The sequence below is a fragment of the Diceros bicornis genome, chromosome 17 (genome assembly GCF_020826845.1).
Source record: "Diceros bicornis minor isolate mBicDic1 chromosome 17, mDicBic1.mat.cur, whole genome shotgun sequence".
Lineage (NCBI taxonomy): Eukaryota > Metazoa > Chordata > Mammalia > Perissodactyla > Rhinocerotidae > Diceros > Diceros bicornis.
In genome coordinates this window covers 43,380,286-43,400,482 of record NC_080756.1, presented here as the reverse complement: position 1 = coordinate 43,400,482, position 20,197 = coordinate 43,380,286, and the positions used below count along the sequence as shown (strand labels likewise).

Here is a 20,197-nt window from a genome sequence, read left to right as displayed (position 1 = left end):
AAGGGAGGTTATATTACAAAGAATTTTAATTGGAGTTGGAGGCAGAGAGCCAGTCTTGGCTAAACAGTGATTGATTCTATATTTAGAAAGTCCACAAATCGTCAGCCTTTTGATCAGGATGTCCGTTTTCCTGCTGACTTCTCAAACAACCACTTGTAAAATAATTGCCATTTTGGCCCGGTCCAAAGGTTTGGCCCGGTCCAAAGGTTTGGCCCAGTCCAAGTTCAAGAGAACAAAGCAATTTCTCTGGGAAGGCGGCTCCAACTCCATTTTAAAATGGCTCCACTACACTCGGTTTTGAGAGTTGTTAAAATATAATGAACTAAGAAGCAGAAAAGTATTTCTCCTCCCCTCAAGAAACCACTATTACTTTTGTAGAATGATGTGGAAAGATTTTTTTCACTTGAAGCTTTCTTTATGTTATCAGAACTATGCTTCTTAATCTGTTCTGTGTTATGAAGATAAATTACATTTTGTTGCTACTTTTGCAGTTTCTCATCTACTTTGGATTAGATAAGGGCAAATCATTAAAATTTAAACTCCTCAGTTTCTTCCAGATAGTATTGTAGGAGTGGAAAAATTTTCCCTTCTTCATTTCTAGATTCTTTGGTTGGTCTAATAATTAAATTGATATAAGACAGATTAACAGGAGAAAAATGAAATTTAATAACATGTATACATTCTGCATCCATGGGAAAGACCCAGGCAAACAGAGTAACTCTCCAAAATGGCTAAAGTCATCCCCTTAAATACCATCTCCAGCTAAAGACAAAAGATAGTGTTGGAAATGGAGAGAGTCAGTTGTGGAAGGTTACCAGGAAAAGCATAGCAAACAAGGGTAAGGTTGTTATGCAGATTTAAGTCACTGCCTCCTTCACTGATAAGAGTTTCTAGAAATTTAGAGTCATCCTTCTCTTTCTGGTACAGAAAGGGAGATATCCTTACAAATGGAGATTTCCCTTATAAATGTAAGCATTTCTTACAAAAGGGTAATTTTTACTCAGTTTTCAGAGCTTCTCCTGTATCTGCAGTTTCTTAAAAATAATCAGCTTAAAATAATCCTATCCCAAGGAGGCATATATTGGGGTGACAAATTCTGCTCCCCTTAGTCCTACCTTTGAAACTTCAAGGAGAAGTTTCACAGTCCAGAAGCTAAGTTGATAAATTGCTCCATATATCCTTGAACCAGTCACTCAGTCCTGAGAATAGGTCAGTTCAGTTAAACAGTTGTGTCTCATTTCAGGAGGCAGTGATGCAGTGGGCTCCCACAGTTAGACCTATATTGTGCATGAAATCAGGTATCTCTTGCATATGCCAGGAAGTGACCTTCGTTACTCATCTGGTTAGGCTGTGTGGGGGATCAGAATTTACCACTCTAAAATGTGTCTCTTTGGCTTTTTTTTAAGAAAAAAAAGACTCAGAAAGAAGCTTTGACCTTCCCCGTAACTGCCCAAAAGAATTTAAGATAGACGGCCTGTTCCAGGAAGGAGCTACACCATAGCTAACTATAGTATAATATCAATTAGGTGTGATAGATAGGGAGGACCCTAACAAGGCCTTTTTGATCAAAGTCTTCCCCATGTCACATTGTCTTTGCAAGATATGGCAAACATTTGTTTACCAAACATTTGCTTTTCTATCTCCATGTGAATTGCCTTTCTCCCCTTTGAATTCCAAAACCACTACCTTCAACATCCTCCTTTATCTTCATCTAAAGACAGCATTTAAGATGGTGGCTTTGACCATTTTGGTGAGTTACTCAGTTTCCTGGGTTTCTCCCATGTATACATGTTATTAAACTTTGTTTGATTTTCTCCTGTTATTCTGTCTTATATGGATCTAATTCTTAGACCAGCCAGAAGAACCTAGAGGGTAAAAGAATAGTTCTTCCTCCCCTACACTTGGTTAGGCTTTCAGGAACTCTATAAGCAAGGTACCAGGCTGCTTTTCCCAGGGGCTTTATTGGCTCCATAAAGTCAACCTTGGTTCCTTAAAACTGTTTGGCATATCTGATTCTATGCACATTCTTGAATCTGATATTCCAGTCAAAGCCTTTATAATATAACCAGTCTCCAATCGTGTCCTGTTACAAGAACAGATTCTTATTGAACTTCTGCAAAAGCTATATTGCCATGAAAATAAGAATACTCATTCACTAAGAGTTTTCCAAATTCCACAGGGATCAGGTAGGGAGAAAAATTGTTTCATCCTTGTTCACAAAGATATGCTTTATCAAATTGCTGTAAGTCATAGTAAACTTGAGAGAAAAAGTTTCCTTAAGTTTGGAAAAACAAAACATTAAAGAACCAGCAATATTTCAAATAAAAAGTCATAAAAATTATAATTCTCCTCCTCAGTTCATTCAGTCTCATGTTATTAATTCTTGTTCTGCTTGATGCCTGTTTTTTCATTAGTTCTAGAAATTTTTACCAACTTCAGTTTTATGATCTTAAAGTTAGAAGAAACGTGTGCTTGCAAGAGTTCTTTCCATGCATCTCCTTGAAGATGAAGCACTTTTGCAGGAACACTTTTGCAAAATCATCAGAGTAAAAACAATAACAGTAAATGGGAGAAGACTTAAAAATGGCTATGGTTCAAGATCTGATGAGAGTTCGTTATAACACAATTAACAAAGCAATTTGGATATTTCTGTAACACACAACACTTCAAGATGATAACTAGAATTATAAGTGATAACATATCAGGACCTATCGGATTTCTAAGAGTTTCATGCAACTTTTGGAACCCATATATTAATAACATATATCCATATAAATATAATCCAAAAAGGTTTAGCATCACTTATTTGACAATGCTTCCCACATAATTTAACATATCAAATAAGCCTAATTAGTTTAACATCTCCCTTTTTTTCAGTAAGGAGAGAGAACAAATCTTTTGAGAAGTTCTGGAAAATCCCAATGTTAATGCAAGGTCAAAAAGACTTCATTTATATTTTGATTCGGGGAAGTTTGTCAAAAATATTGATAGATTTGTACACTTGACTAAATAGGATCACCAATTATTATGAAGCAATATTTAATTAACTATTTTACCAAAGTGACAATAAAAGATTTCAAAGGTAAATAGAGAAGGTTACAAAGTTATGAGCAAAACCAATCAAAGACTTGATAAAATTATTTTGATAAAACACAAAATCTTTGCTTTCTAGGCAAAAAAAGGTTAAGAAAATCTTTTCACAATCTCTTATCAAGAGCAGACCAATCGTCCAAGAAAACTTTATCCTTTTAGTAGATGAAAGAAAATTAAGTTTTAGTTTTACATAAGTACACTACTGATTTTAAAGCTTAGTTTTATAACTATTATAATAATTGCATTCAATTTTAACCAACTTGACCAATTTGACTTCCTTCTTCCCAATTTTCTGTTTAATTTGCCCTTTATTCTCCCCTTTCTTATTCTGGAATAAACAGTTTTATTTTGGGACAAATTTATTTTCTTTTCTCTTAAACTGCATCTTCATAACTCATACATTTTCTAACCAAAAAAGCACATCCTATTTTCCTTGCACACAGAGCTCTTTCTCTTATTATTTCTAATAGTTTTAGTCACATATATTAATTACAATTTTTAACCCTTAGAAACTTTAATTTTTAATGAAAACTAAGAACTAAGCAGTTGTGAACTTTCTGTTACACCAGAATTCTGTAGATTGGACGATTTATGAATACATTTCATAATTTCTAGAAGAATACACCTTTTTTATAGTATAATCTTTTAATGTGGCACAAGATATGTTTACTAACAAACAGACCCAAATATCTTTAGTTCCTCTATAATAGGAAGACAAGTTGGTAAACCAGTGTTCAGTAATTAACATTTCATTATTTTATCTTATTTGGAAATGATCTAGATATTCAATAAATTTCCATTATTTAACTTAACTTAACAAAACTCTAAAGTTTTAAGTTAACAAAAAGATTTGGAAACTATTTTTAAATACATGGAGGGGTTCAGAATAGGTGTCCCCAAGACACCACAAGCTACTTTAGCATGTGGAATATTTTGAGCTAAAGGCAATCGAGACCCTGCGGGCTTAAGAGAAACTTTTACCTCTTCCTTAAAGAATTAAATTGAGGGCCTTGCCCATGTGAGTTATTACCACAAATAATTTTTTACAACCTATATGTATGGCGGTACAAACCTCTAATTAGGGAATATCTGCTCTTCTTATCATCCTGTGAATTACCCTCCTCCTCTCTGAAGCCTCAGGCCCGTATCCCATTCCTTAGCTCAGGATAGCATATATACCTCATTTTACCTTTTTGTCTCTGAACTTCTCACGTATGTGAGGTCTCTGACCCTCTCATATATGTGGGGTTTCCATACATACACAATTAAATTTTATTTTCTCATATTAATCTGTCTCAATTTAATTCCTAGATCAGCCAGAAGAATCTAGAAGCGAAGAGGAAAATTTCTTCTTCCTCCCCATACGCATACCTTAACACACAATTATTGCACAGTAAATAAGGGAAAGGTTGATATGCAGATTTAATTCATTGCCTTCTCCATTGATAAGAGTTTCTACAGATTTACAGTCATCCTTCTCACAGAGAGGGAGACATCTTACAAATGGAGATTTCCCTTATAAATGTAAATTTCTCTTACAAAAGGGTAACTTTTACTCAGTTTTCAGAGCTTTTCCTGTGTCTGCAGTTTCTTAAAAATAACTGGTTTAAAATAATCCTATGCCAAAGAGGTATATTTTGGGGTGACAAATTATGCTCCTTTTTAGTATATTTGTCTGTTAAAACAGTCACAATAAGTAACTACTTGATGAGTGAACCAAATTTTGAGGAAGTAGCTAAAAACTTTTGTCATCACAAGTAAAATGTCAATGGTCAAGATTCTTTTTCATAACTTTGCTAATGGTATATTTGTGATGCTCTATTTTTTACTTCCTCCTTAAGTCATATTTTGCTATTTTACTGAACTCACCTGTCTTTACCAAGATTAGTAAAGTAATACATAAAATCCCGAAGAGGGGAGAAAAAGTAAATAAATATGATGATACATAGATAGATAGATATGCACAAATTACACTTTTACTACACAAATTACTTTTATATTGATATGTTAAAACAATGTTCTCAAAATTTGATGTGTAGATGAGTGCCCTGAGGATCTTATTAAAAAAATATTCTGATTTAGTTGGTCGGGGGTGGGTCCCAGGACTCTGCATTTCTAACAAGTTTCTGGGTGATGCTGATGCTGATGATCCACAGCTCACATCTCAAGTAGCAAGATATTAGAGGCTGGGTATATTATGACCTAAGAATTTAGACTCTGTAAAAAAACAATTTACACACTTTTCCAAAACAGTATATTAGACAAAAATTTAATTTAATCAACAAAACAATTAAGATATTATACTCTGTAACATATTGTAAAATTAAGAAAGTTAACACTCCTAGCAAGCCAAAATTCCCTTTTTCATAAGTGAACATTATTATGGCAACTTATTTAACACTCAATGTCGTATCACAAATTTTCCTGTTAATTAAAATACTCCATTCTCTTCCTCTCTCTCTGGCTCTCCCTTTCCTTCTTAAATGTTTCCATAAATACAGGAACTCACTTTTATGTCATGTCTCCATAATTATTCTCAAAAATGAGGAGATTCCTTACATCTTACACCTGGATATCATGTACTTACCAGCTCCCTTCAAGTATATCAAATACAATTTCATTAACTATCAGTATTCTCCTCAAAAACTGCCTTGTAAACCATTTTAAATAGCATAATAAATTATAAATAAAGAGTAAATTAAAGAATTAGAAACTATCAATTTTCTAATAGGCTCACGGTAGCTTAATACAAAGTCATCAGTAATATAAAGTATGGAATACTAAACCAACAAATTAGAGTCAGAATAAATTAAGTAAAAAAATAATAGAAGAATAAAAATAATCTTGTTCATTCAAAAAATATTAACATCTTCCATCATGTTCCTAGTCTTTAGCCCCCAAATTAAGTACCATGGTAGGATCCTTGGTAATCCCATTTCCCCATTTCCCATGATCTTATCCTATAGATAGACCCCATCAGGCTTACACAGTGGCAGGCCTGAGGACAGGAACTACAACCTCTTTTCTTTCCTATTAGATACAGCACAGATATAAAGACTCGGAGGACAGGGGCCAACCCAGTGGCGTAGTGGTTAAGTTCTCACACTCCACTTTGGCAGCCCAGGGTTCACAGGTTCAGATCCCAGGCGCAGACCTATGCACAGTTCATCAAGCCATGCTGTGGCATGCATCCCACATAAAACAGAGGAAGATGGGCACAGATGTTAGCCCAGGGCTAATCTTCCTCAGCAAAAAGAGGAAGATTGGCAATGGATGTTAGCTCAGGGCTAGTCTTCCTCACCAAAAAAAAAAAAGACCTAGGAGACAGAAAGACTGTTTCCTAGAGTGTTGGTGTGTCTGCTTTCCTTCCGGAGAGTGACAATAGTTGTCTCTTCACCTAGACTTGTAACCATCTCATATGAGTTTTTTCTTCATAAATATATTTATAATATATGAAGTATAATGCTACTGCATAATTTTATCCCTTATTATTAGCTCAACATTTACTAGGAGTGCAGATTTTTCTGTTTCTTACTCCTAACCTATGTGATTTAAGTAATGTCTTGTCTCAAAAATCTTGCTATAAGTCTTACTTTCTAATTCAACTTGAAAACAATTTTCCTTATCAGCCGCTGTGTGAAACAATAACATTTACTGCCCTTGAAAGCTTTTGCTGAATAAATCATGACTGTATTGTCAGTAGTAAACCACAAGTGCTGCATAAGGAGAAACTGAATAATCTTGAAAATTGTTCTTGGGTCTATTGCTTACAATTATAGCCAGGTTTTATATCCTTGATTTAAACGAAATTTTCCTTTATTATGCATTGCCTTTTGTCAAGGAATGCTAGAACCCAGAGTACTAAAAAAAATGTAAGAAAAAAGGAAAAAAAAAACCTATGTCAATTAAAAATCTTACTTTGAAATTGTCATATATATTCTTAAATCTAAGTTAAGAAGGTAGTATCAACCTTTTTATTCATCACCAGCATTGATTAATTTGATCTGGCCAACTTCTTGGGAGTCCTTTTTCTCTCTTCTGACCTCTCCTAATAGAGAAAATGTTGAATATCTTTGATTAGAGTGAGAAAGTCCTCTAGAAAAATTAAATCTGATTAGAATTTTAAAATAATCTTAACAAAAACTTCTACTGTTTTAAAAAAATGTTTTAGCTAATCCCATAACAATTTGTATTAATTTATTCTTTAAACTTTTGATTATAAATTTGAATTGCCTTTTATTCAAAGTAAAAATCAGACGATTAATTAACATTAAGAAAAAGGGTACGTTTTATTATATAAAGTTTAAGGTAATATAATATACTCATTAGCAGTAAAAACTGGGTTGTATACATTCCTGGGGGAAAAAATGAGTCTTTTTCTTCTCAATGAAATTAAGGATATCATTTAGCAAACTTGAACAAATTGATTATTTTCAGCACATTCAGAATAGCCTAAGGATTCCAATGTTAGATAATCTACTCTGTTATAACATTTTAGATTTACTTTCAGCAAATAAATGGATTAAAGTGCATTTCTCTCTTAAATAAATTTGCTCTTCCGTTTATAAAATCATAGAACCATTTTGGAGCATTGGGAAAAACGTCATAACTTTGAGAACTCTCACGCAAAATAATAAAGCATTCATTAAGAGTATCTTGTTACTTCAATTTAGTTTTTAGATCTCCTTCAAAGTACCTTTCCTAACATTTTAAAATTAACTTTGGTTTCTATCTTTAATAAATAGTTAACTAAAATAATAATAATATCCTACATAAACTTGCATTTGGTTCTAACCAATAACTCTGTACTAGAACAAATGTCCTAATATGTGAATACTCTACATATACCTTCATTTGAAAGCAATTCCCCAAAGAAGGAGCTTATGCTAAATAAAGGTTGTTTATAACTGAAAGCTACATGTAAGAATTATAGCATATTTCAGCCCCAAGTTTTCTAAAGAGCTTTGTGATTGTGCAAGCATCATTAACCAACAGACTTGATAAAAAGAATCACAAAGCTATTGCATTTCTCCAAGAAGAGAAGGCAAATCAGAGCTAAATGCAGAGACATAATTTAATTTCACTACACCTAAAACTATAATAGCCAATATGCAGCTATCAAGTTATTTTTGTTACTCAAAAGTGTTATTTACTTCTAAAATTAAGCATTCTTAAATCGCCTCCCTGCCACCAATTTTGAATTAATTGAGGTTTATATAACCTAGTGCTCTGTTTTTCTTAAGTAAAGAAATTAGCTAGAGAATATTTGAATTACATAGTATTTCAAATTAGCCAATATCTCCTTAATAAGGCTTAAATGTGAGATTTCAATCTTAGGTTAATAAAGTCTACAGAATGTTTCTCCTCTGGAGGTTTGTGGGAAAAATAATGAAACTTTGAAATACAATAAAATCTGTATTTTTTATCTCCTGGGTTGGTGACTGTATTAGAAATTTTACATACCATACCCCAAAAAGAATTCTTTAGAGCTTAGTATATATTTTTGCAAAGGATACAAAGTTCCAGCTTCACTGTTATGTTTCTTTCTTATTGACTCTCTGTCTTAGTTAACTTTATTTATATAGATTGTTGTGCTATTACTTAATTGTCTTTTGCGAATGTATAGCTTAACAGAGAGGGCATTGTAAACTTGGAAGTTGTTATAAAACATTTCCTCTGGATTTAAAAAAAAAACAAACTCCCTTGCAGTATATTTAATTTCACTTTTTTTGAATTAAAAAAAAAAAAGTATGTGTACTATATATGTAAAGGAATACAACCATATTCAAGTGAAGAGGCATTAGGAATGGTTGCGTTTATACACGCTGGATGGGATTCTTAAGAAAAATGCAGCATTTGAATGGAAAAGTTTAGGTGTCTTAGGTCCAATCCCCCTTGAGTAGTAGTTGTCGGTGTCAATTTATGCCCCATGGAGGGTCTCTGTTCAAAACCATGACCCTCCTCTACTAGCCACCCCATGGCTGTAAGCCCTAGTTTTAGAATTTAACCTATGCTTGTCTCTTCAAGTCGTGAAGTTTAACTTTTCCTATTCATGATTCCCCTGAAAGCAAAATAACAATAAACTAGAGGAGCACTGGTTGAGGAAAACAACATATCATTGATCTTTATCTATGCTGAGTCAGCAACAAATACCTAGTTGAGCATAAAAACCAGGGCGTTTCTGTCAGTTACAAAGCTTACTAGAACTAAAAATACGGTAGAAATCATAGAAATTTTTAAGTGGCAAATACCAAAGGAATGTGTGTGTGCATGTGTGTGCACTGCACTCACACATAAGTATTTGAAAAATACTCTGTGAAGTACTATTGTATGATTAATATCTTAATATTTTGTTATACTCACCTTACATTTCCTGATCAACCTAAGTAGTAAAAGGCAGCTTAATTACTGAATTTTCTTAAAGAAATATTTTTAATAGCTGTCAGGAATCTTGGCTCTCAATATTTATAAAATTAAGTTGAAATGCTTTTTTTCTATATATGACTATAATATTTCACAATATATCTTTGTGACTACTTCCTACATATAAGAATGGAGCACATTTAAACCTAGTTATTCTATAAAATAAATATATGTATTTTTCCCAATGAAAGAGTAATGTTCATAGATGTGACTTTACAAGGAGTGCCGAGGCTAATGGGAATCAATATTTGTAGGTTGAACATGATTTAGGATGTCTTTTTTTGCCCATAGGACAAATTTCAAGTATTTTCACATCATTTTTTGGTGGTAAGATCATTAATCTCTCTTCATATAAACATACTGCCATAGAAATACTTTAAAATAACATGAGCTACTTATGAATAGGAAATAGGAGTAATTATGTGCAAGGATTCAGCCTTTTGGTGTTCATCTTAAATGACAGTTCCTAAGATAGTAACAAGCACATAGCTGTAATAAAATATATGTTGAGAGAATAAATAAATGTATGTACATAATTTTGATTTACTAGTATATATGAAGAAAAAACCTAAACTTTTGATTGTATCATAGAGATTCAGTTTACTTAAGAGTTTAAGGTTTTTACATGATTATTAAATAAAACTACTAAGCACCTATATTTATAATGTTACCAGATTGAGAAAAACACCTGGTATGTATAATCTGAAATAAGTAATTCCAATATTCACATTATAAGCATAGGAATACCAACTGTGGCCTGTTCTCTTAGTGTTTAAACCCTGCTCTCCACATTCCCCATCTTAGCTGCAATGTTTTCATTTCTACTTCTCTGGGTGTGGTAGGTAGCCTTTCTTCCTATCTTTTCTGATATCTAGAGTTCTCAAACACAAATTTATTTTTCCTTATTCCATTTACTCATTAAATTCTACATACCACCTTTCTTCCTATTCTTTAATGTTTTACTTTCTTTTTCTCTCTTCTCTTTCATTTTCTCTAGATCAGCACAGTCCAAGAGAAATATAATGTGGGCCGCTATAATTATTTTAAGTTTTCTACTGGCCACATTTAGAAACAGGTGGAAATAAATTTTAATACGGTATTTTATTAACTCAATATACACAAAATATTATCATTTCAACAGGTAATCAAAATAAAAAATTATTAAGATGTCTTACATCCCTGTTTTTGTGCTACATGTTCAAAATTCACTGTGTGTTTTACGCTTAAAGCACATCTTAATTCAGACTAGTTACATTTTAAGTGCTCAGGAGCCACATGTGTCTAGTGGTAACTATATTGGATAGCGCAGCTCTACATCATCAAAGACAAATTGATCAAAATGGTGGTCTTGCCAAATAGAGCAATGGTAATGTGGTGAGTACTAGTTTATAGCTCTTAGAAACTGGGATGGTTATTGAAGGCTCTGTAGTCCTTTAAATAACACCAGAGACTTAATCTTAAGTGACAATTTTAGCACAGTAATAGTTTTTTTATTGCTAGCATACACAAAAAGGACTATTTAGTATTTTAAATATGATACCTGGAAAAATAATGTACGGAATACATTCTCTTCTGCAATATCGCATGTTTCTGTAACATGAATTAGCTTATTCATAGAAGTCACCTTAATACACGTAAATTTTTCTGGCTTACAAATGTTTTGCTCCACTAAATAAAAGTGGTTGAATGCAAAGTACACAGGAAACTGCTGAGGGTGACAGTATTATACACAACGACTAGCGACCAATCATTCAACACGTGTTTTTTCCTCAACTTGGTTTCAGGCTCTGTCTTGAAAATGCTTATTGCAGAATTCTCCACAACTGTTGTGCATTTTGCCCTTGTCTCTTTATTCAGCATCATCCAAACTTTCTCATATCTTCTTCCACCCATCTAAAGACATTAAAAAAAAAAAAAAGCCGTTTATTTACAATAATATTTCTTTAAATTTTTGAAATTAGATGCGTCTTTTTAAAACTGTGCTAGTATTTTTATTAAGATTTGTGTGTGCTCTGGTTAGAGACCTGTGTTGATTTGAGTAGTCTCCTCCAACTCTATTTTCCCATGAGACCTGTTGTTTTTAGCCCACAATTTGAAGAACACCTCAGCCTCCTCTTTTATAAAAAGAAACATATGTATCACTTTATAGCAGGAATGCTTGAATCTGTAAATAAATTTCAAGTGTGCTGTATTTACTCCAAATATTTATGTTCTGATCTCTGGTCTTATTTTGCTGAATCCAGTGTCCTTATTTGCAAAATGAGCAAGTTGCACAAGAACAGTACTTCCTTTCCAGTTTTTATCATCTCTCTTCATGCAAAATTATACATGGTATTCCCATAATTAAAATGATAATTATGTATAAATATATTCAGAACTAGATTAATACGTTAGATTGAAAATGCAAATCTAGCCACCAGCCCACCAAAATTCTCATGAAACAACAGGAAAAATATTAATAAAAAACCTGGTAAAACAAGAAAGAGTGATAGCATAGGAAAGACAAAATGATTGCAAGGGGATTAAAGAGCTCCCAGGTAAATGTCAGAAGATATTTAAAACAGGAGGGGCTAGGGACATTTATTTTACAGCTTTACAAAAATAGACAATTTGCTAAGGAATGATGAATTTTCAAAATTAGCTCAAGGAGAAGTATAAAAGTGAAAGAGAACAATGAGCAGTGAGGAGCGGAAAATGTAGTTTTAGGCAAATTGCACCAAGCCTTCAGGGAATAGATAATTCTCAATTATATAAACTGTTTCAGGACAGAGAAAAAGGCATATGCAGTTTACAGGACTTGCCTAATTGTGATGCCTAAAACAAAGAAAGAAAACACAAAACATTAAAATTACAGGCCTATCTAAATTTTGATATATACAAAAAAAAACTTAAAAATTTGCAAATTAAATCTACCAATGGCATAAATCTACCCAAGAATGTAAAGATAATTATACATTAGAAAAATCTATAAATGTAATTAATATATTAACACATTCAAGGAAAAAAATGATCTCCTCAAAATGATCTTCTCACACCCAATGATGCAGAAAACCCATTTGATAAAATTTGAAATTTCTTCATAATTTTTAAAAATCATTAACAAAATAGAACAATAAAAGTGTATACCAGGAGCACACAGCAAATATCATGTCTATTTGTTAATCATTTGAAGTATTTTCTGTAAAGTCAAGAAAAAGAGAAGAATGTCTACTACCATTACTATTATTCAACAGTGTGCCAAACATCCTAGGCATCACAATAAGAAAACAAAAGGAAGCAAATACATTGGAAAGCAATAGATAAAACTATAATTATTTTAAAAGAATATAATTTTCTATTTAGAAAATCCAAAATAATCAACTGAAAAACTGTTAGGTATTACAATAAGATTCCACAAGCAAAATCAACACATAAACTCCACTAATAAATATCATGGAAAAGTCTTTGATTTAATAGAACAGAATCTATAAAATACCTTTCAAAAAGCATAATCTGTGTTAGACCTCCCCGGAAGAAAACTAACACTTAATTAAGGGCATAAAAGAGAACCACAGTGCATGTAGAAATATACTTTTCCTTGAAAAGAGGATTCAGTATTATAAAAATACCAACTCTTGGGGGCTGGCCTGATGGCGCAGTGGTTAAGTGCGCACGCTCCACATCAGTGGCCTGGGGTTCGCAGGTTCGGATCGCAGTCACACACTGATGCACTGCTTGTCAAGCCATGCTGTAGCGGCGTCCCATATAAAGTGGAGGAAGATGGGCACAGATGTTAGCCCAGCGCCGATCTTCCTCAGCAAAAAAGAGGAGGATTGGCATTGGAGGTTAGCTCAGGGCTGATCTTCCTGACAAAAAAAAAAAAAAAATACCAACTCTTCTTTTGTAATTCCATAAATAAAATATAAATCAACACTATATTAACATTTTCTCCTGAACATTGGCAACTAATTCTAAAATTGTTCTGGAAGAGAAACTGTGCAAAAAAGATAATATAATTTTTAAAAATGGTGACTTTCACTCATTTCCACACTTCAAAATATACTATAAAATTAAATAAGTGGGGCCGGCCCCGTGGCTTAGCGGTTAAGTGCGTGCGCTCCGATGCAGGCTGCCTGGGTTCGGATCCCGGGCGCGCACAGACGCACTGCTTCTCCGGCCATGCTGAGGCCGCGTCCCACATACAGCAACTAGAAGGATGTGCAGCTATGACATACAACTATCGCCTGGGGCTTTAGGGGAAAAATAAATAAATAAAAAATTAAAAAAAAAATTAAATAAGTGAAGCAATTTAGTATTGGCACAGGAATAGATGTATGGATTAATGGAATATTTAGAGTCCGGAAACAGATTGGATATTTATGAAAATTGATCATGTGGTAAATGTAATAGGTCAGAGATGAAAAGATGTCCTCATTAAGGGGGGATGTTTGGGGAAGCTGCTATTATGTTGGAAAAATGTCTAAAATTGGAGCTGTATATCACTCTACTCAACAAATGCATTTTAGATAGATTGAGGAAATAAGTATAAAGAGCTAAACAGAAAGTTAGTGTTGCTATGAAAAAATTTAAGTTGAATTCTTTAAAGATAATTAATAAAGAGGAATCATTAAAAACTATTACTGCTGAATTAAATGTGGAAGAAACAACTTTAAAAGATTAGAACAATAATTATAATAACTTAAACCAATTCTCCATTCAGGTTGTCCCTTTAGTCCAAGTATGTGCTCTTTATCAAAGAAATGGAACTGGAAATTAGAGATAATTATTTATAGGTTTGGTTTATGCCAGAAAGAAGACACAAAATTGTAATGAACAGACCTTTCATCCTATATTAAAGGCTTTCTTTATTCTAATACCAAAACTTTGGCTATTGAGAGGCTATTTAAACATTTTTAGTTTAAAAATAAAATATTTTAAGATAGCTGTCTTTTTTATAATTTGTATCTTTAACTTTTTTGATCAACTGACCTACTACTTTTCTTGATTTCACCAGGTGAGTGATAACAGAATCTAGAACTAAAATTTGAAATGATCTCTACTTGAGCAACTGTAGGGCAAAGGGAGAGAACTGAATTGAAGTCATAGTAGGCTCTAAGCTTTATTTGAGAGTGTGGTATAAATAGTGATTAAATTGAGGTTATAATGGAAAAGATTTATGATACATTTTGTTAATAAATTAGGTAACCACTGAAAGATTAAAAATACGTTTATGTCTCCCAAGACTTTAAAGATAAATAGAGAAAGAAGAGACTCAAAGAAGATGCAAACGACCCCAACAAGTAAAGAAAAAGAATTAAAAATATATATATATGGTTAATATAAGCCTAGAATAGCATAGCAGAAGGCATTGCTATGAGAGGAATAGTTTAAATTTTCTGATTAAAAGACAAAGTCTCAGGAAATGAGTTAAAAGAAATTTAGCTATAGGCTAGAGACACTGCTAAAATAAAATAATCTCATTTTTAACAGAACTGTATGTGTGCTTGGCCATTTATTTCAGCTGACACAAAAAGTGCAATGAACTCTTGGTAATTGTTATTCTGGAAACAGAGAAAGGGGAGAATTTTTATCTGTTTTGAATAGTTTAGGACAATTCAAATGTTTTCCATGAGAATATATCCCTGTAATGTAACTTTTTTTAAAAAAGAGAAAAATTATAGGGGAAAAAATCCTTTCAAAAATCTCATAATCACCCCAAATCTGATAATTACCCAGATCCCACCATACAGGAACACACAGTGTGGCAAAGATAAGGGAAGAACTAGGACCTACTTTTAGAAAGGGGTAGAACTGGCAGATTTAGCCAATAAAAATCTAGGATCTTCAGTAAAATCTGAATTTTAAAAAAAACTCAGGGCCAGCCCGGTGGCGCAAGCGGTTAAGTGCGCGCACTCCGCTGCGGCAGCCTGGGGTTCGCTGGTTTGGATCCCGGGCGCGCACCGACGCACCGCTTGTCAAGCCATGCTGTGGTGGTGTCCCATATATAGTGGAGGAAGATGGGCATGGATGTTAGCCCAGGGCCAATCTTCCTCAGCAAAAAAACAGGAGGATTGGCAGATGTTAGCACAGGGCTGATCTCCTCACACACAAAAAAAAAAACTCAATTTTTTTAGTCTAAGTGTGTCTCAAATATGACATGAGACATACCTCTACAAAATATTTTATTCATTGTTATCTGAAATTCATATACTGGCCATTTTCTATTTTATCTGGCAACCCTAGTAAGGGGTATACATACAAGTGGGTGAAATAAAGTCAGTTCAAGAAAGCAGTAGCCACATCTGAGGCTGAATTCACTGGATTGAGGTCCAGGGTCCAGACTTCAACACACTAAGGAAAGGAAGCTTTGAGAGCAAGGTGGGTCATTACCCTTAAATTGGTTCCCAGAATAGGAACAGGAAAACAGAACAGAAGTGTGGAAAGAGGAGTTGGGGTTGGGGAGGTGAAAGGACAGGAACTGAAGCATATGTAATAGAATATGCGAATGGCCCTGGGAGGAAGGCAGGAATCTACGAGCCCAAGAACTCAGCGAATACACAGGCCATGGCTTATGTCTAGACCAGCGGTAGAAATAACTCAAGGAACAATGTAAGAGCCCTATGAATAGCAACAAGACAGGAATGTAGGTTAGACTAATAGGAGGAATGGGAATGGGATACGGAACACATGTGAATACTAACATTCACCATTTTGGCGAGTGGATAGGTGTTGGGTTTTCTTTAAAAATAGCAATTGTCAAAATAAAAAGATTTACAGAGAACTTAGCAGTTATCAACAGAGTAATGCTCTATTTGTCTCACATTATTGGGAATAGGTGGTCCCAAATACTTAATGCATTTTCCAGATAAGTGAATATATCACCTTAAGGCCCCCAATTTTTAATATAAGGGTTTTTTTTTTTTTGCCTGAAGTCTTTCATGTATTTAACCAAGATCCTTAAAGTATATTTACATATTTCATCTTTTTTAATGACATCTCAGAGTCACTACAGATATCAAAATTTAAAGCTATAAAGGCGATCATATAGTAAAAGCGTTTAATTTAAAATAAATGTAATGATTATATTTAGAACAATAGGCTGTAAATCAGTAATTCACTGTGTTCATCACTTAATTTGTGACTAGCAAATATTTACAGAGAGAGAGAGAAGAAGGGAAGGAAGGAAGGAAGGAAGGACGGACGGACGGAAGGAAAGAAAATATAGTTACATCATTAGAAATTTCTGAAATATGTAGGCATATTTTTTTTGTGTTTAATCTGCTTGTCAACACTTTGGCGTAGACATTAATGTCACAACTCTAAAAAGGAAAATATTGAATTTCAGATAGTTTAATTGGCTTGCCTCAGGTCATGGAGCTAGTAAATCTGTCTCTAAAGCCCATGACATTTCTATCACACTGCTCTTAATACAGTGGCCCGCACATACATTTTGTGGCATCAATTAGACCTCCCAGAAGCATGTTGTCCTTAGCTTTGAGATGGCCGGATAAAACTAACTTTGAATATGTAAAGTATTCTTTATTAAAATTTATTATGTCCATTCTAAACGTTATCTAATAATATTCTAATTTAATGCGTTTGAAAATAATTGTAATATCTTGTCATCTAAAACTGAATATAATGAGGATATATACATATATAATGAGGGATATATATAAAACTTTTACCAGACTAAGTTGCAAAAATAAACGGAAGCGAAGTCAGGAAAATTTACCCTTGGGGGTACTATGAGGGGAAATAATTGTGTTCACTTTTTCTCTCCTTCAGTGATCACTCTTTGGGGAGCCACAAAATATTTCAGAAAGATAAATCTGTTATTCAACTTAATCTGCAGAATAACAGAGAAGCTCCAGGAAAGTTGTCTCGAAAGGTAAGACTTTCTTAGAACTGGTTTCAGTTAGCAAACTGATCATTTAAAGGACAAGATTCCCATCTTTATAGATAGTTGCCAATTTGGAATTACCTGGCTTAATGAATACAAGTTCATTTGAGTATATTTATTGAAACATAATGAAATATTTATCTAAATGCCTGTTAACAATTTGGACTGAAGCAATTACATGTACGCCTTACTGCAACCTCAGTATAGTAACAAATGAATTGGTCTCTTGGAAAAACCATTTATAGAAACTTATTAAGGTTATCATATTTGTACTATCCATGAATCCACTAGGAAGTGAATGGAATAGAAAATGTGAAGAGGAAACCGTTGAAGGAAGGAAAATAACACAACTCTTGTTCTATTTGAAGACTGTTTATGTTGATATCAACACAGTTTAAATCAGGACAGATTAATATTCATAATATATATAATAAAACTACCTAGAAAGGGATTACTGTGCTTTAATGACACAGTTTGATGCTGTTAGATATGAATTTTATTCCCTGTATGATGTCTTGAGTTACTTCAAACCCAAATTGCACAGTATGCAGTGAACTTTGCTATTTTGGCAATTTTTATCTGTAGAAACTTCCAATTACCAGCTTTAAGCAAAAATCCCATCACCCTGTCATTTACATCAGATAACAGATTTCCAGTGCAGGATTCTTTTTTTCTAGTCTGAGGTGTTTCATCATAAAAAGCTGTCAGCTGGTGCACTAGGTTGCAACATATTTATGTGGAAGATAACATAATGAGGCCAAAAGAGAGTTGTTTAGAAATACCTTTTGGAACTGGTACCCAACTCAGCCAGTGTTACAGCTCCAGGCTATGCATCTGAAATCTCTGCAAAGAAATATTATAAAGTACAACTAATACCCTCAATATTAGTAAACCTAAGAGTCTTCAAATTGTCCTCAACGTTGACGAAAAAATTGAAATCATCATGTTTCATTTCAACACAGGGGAAGAAGTGAAAATGTATGATTTTAATTTCTACTCTTGTTTAGAAGTAGCACATTCCTAAAAGAAAATAACATCTCCTTGGTAGCAATTCACTAATCACTAACATTTCACTTTCATGTAAATTAAGGTTTATTCTTAAATCCATATAACTCCACTACTCTGATATAGTATATATCGAGCATATATTTTATGTCTAGAACTTTAACGTTTCTATCACATTTAATCTTCACAGCAATTTTATGTGGCAAATACTGTTAAAGATAAGGACATTGAATCACAGGGAGCTCCATGACATTCCCCAGATCATATTCATAAAACTAGGCAGCAGAGGAGCTTGGATTTGAGTCCAGTCAGTGAGTCTCCACAGCCCATGCCATATGCTACCAATTTATATGACAAATATGCTTAGAATTTTGGGGCCACACACAAAAGTTTTAGATGTGAGTTTCAGAGCAGTTGGTCAAAATGCTAGCTTTGTATATCTTTTCCATTATTTTGTTTTGTTTTGTTTTCCACGGCTATATCCACATACCCCAAAGTCTGGGACATGATAGGTATTCAATGATAATTAGCCATATTAAGTGTATATTAGGTGCCAGTAACTGTTATTAATGCTTCACTTGTATTAATTCACAATAGCCCAAGAGCAAAAATATTAGGGTGTTAGACTATATGATGTTTTAGTCTTTTACTATTAAAAACTCTAGAACTTTATTAACATTAGTGGAAACAGTTCAAAAATTTACTCATGATGTTAAAAATATTGCAAGATGGACACTGGTATATTATATCGAAATAATATATATGTTGCGGTCTGATGTATCACAATTTTTGTTGTAAACTTTTAATACCCATAGAGTAGGTTAAATTATAATTTCAATTGCAAACCCTATATTTGATAAGAAAATAAAAAATAAAAAGGTAATTGACTTGTTTTTAAAATAAGTTCTATAAAATCTTTCTGGAATAGGTATGCCATATTGATCAATTTAATATAACTGAGACAGTTTATCAACTTGTGACCATTCTTCATGATCTGAACTGCTATATTTAAAATAATTGACCCTTGATTTGTTTTTCTTTTATACATATATGACAAGAAGATAGTGAATGTTTTCCTCTCTTGATACTACTGTTTAAAGTAGTGTCAAAATTCTCTGTGATTTTCATAATTTTAGCTGTAAGCCAAACATTTATGAATAATTATATTTTCTTTCTAGTAAAACAACATAAAATTGGCTTGATAATATTCTTTTTATATAATACTAGGAATATAATGATTATTATCATTCTATTAAATTTGTTGACACCATTGCCTTTCAGTAGATACTTTAGAGTTTTCTAATTGTAAAAGGCATTGCAAAGCTCAATTCATCTTAGGTGACTTTCCTATTTTAAACTTGCTTGATTATACTGATATATGGTAATTTAGTTCTTATCTCATAAGATTATTCATCAAACAGGTTGACAGTCTTTAGAAATTATCTCAGATTTCAAAATTTTTAAGTATCAATGACTGAGTCTTTTTAAAAAAAATTTTTTCCCTCTTTATCTCTCTCAAACTTGATCAAAGTATTGCCAACACTGTAGATATTAATCACAAAATCAAGATTTCTTTCTAGCTCAAAAAATCATTCATAGAACACTCACAGCGATGGATTTTTGTATGAAAAAAGAAAAAAACACCTTAACTTTTTCCTATAGACCCAGGTACAGCCTTCAGCTTTGGATAAAAGTAAAGTGCACAATATATTCCATGGAAACTGCTCAACCTTTCCTCCAACCTTTTGAAATCCTTTAAATCAAAATTTTTTCTTGTAAGCGACAATGTGACAA

General features: G+C 33.1%; 1 protein-coding gene across 1 annotated transcript in view; it reads left to right on the top strand.

Annotated features, from left to right (window-relative positions):
- PIK3C2G (phosphatidylinositol-4-phosphate 3-kinase catalytic subunit type 2 gamma) overlaps positions 1–20,197 on the top strand; it is a 347,697-nt gene that overhangs the window by 19,964 nt on the left and 307,536 nt on the right. Inside the window, exon 5 of the mRNA XM_058558690.1 lies at positions 17,284–17,386. Within this exon, the coding sequence (XP_058414673.1) occupies positions 17,284–17,386 (103 nt within the window). The remainder of the gene's footprint in view (positions 1–17,283; positions 17,387–20,197) is intronic.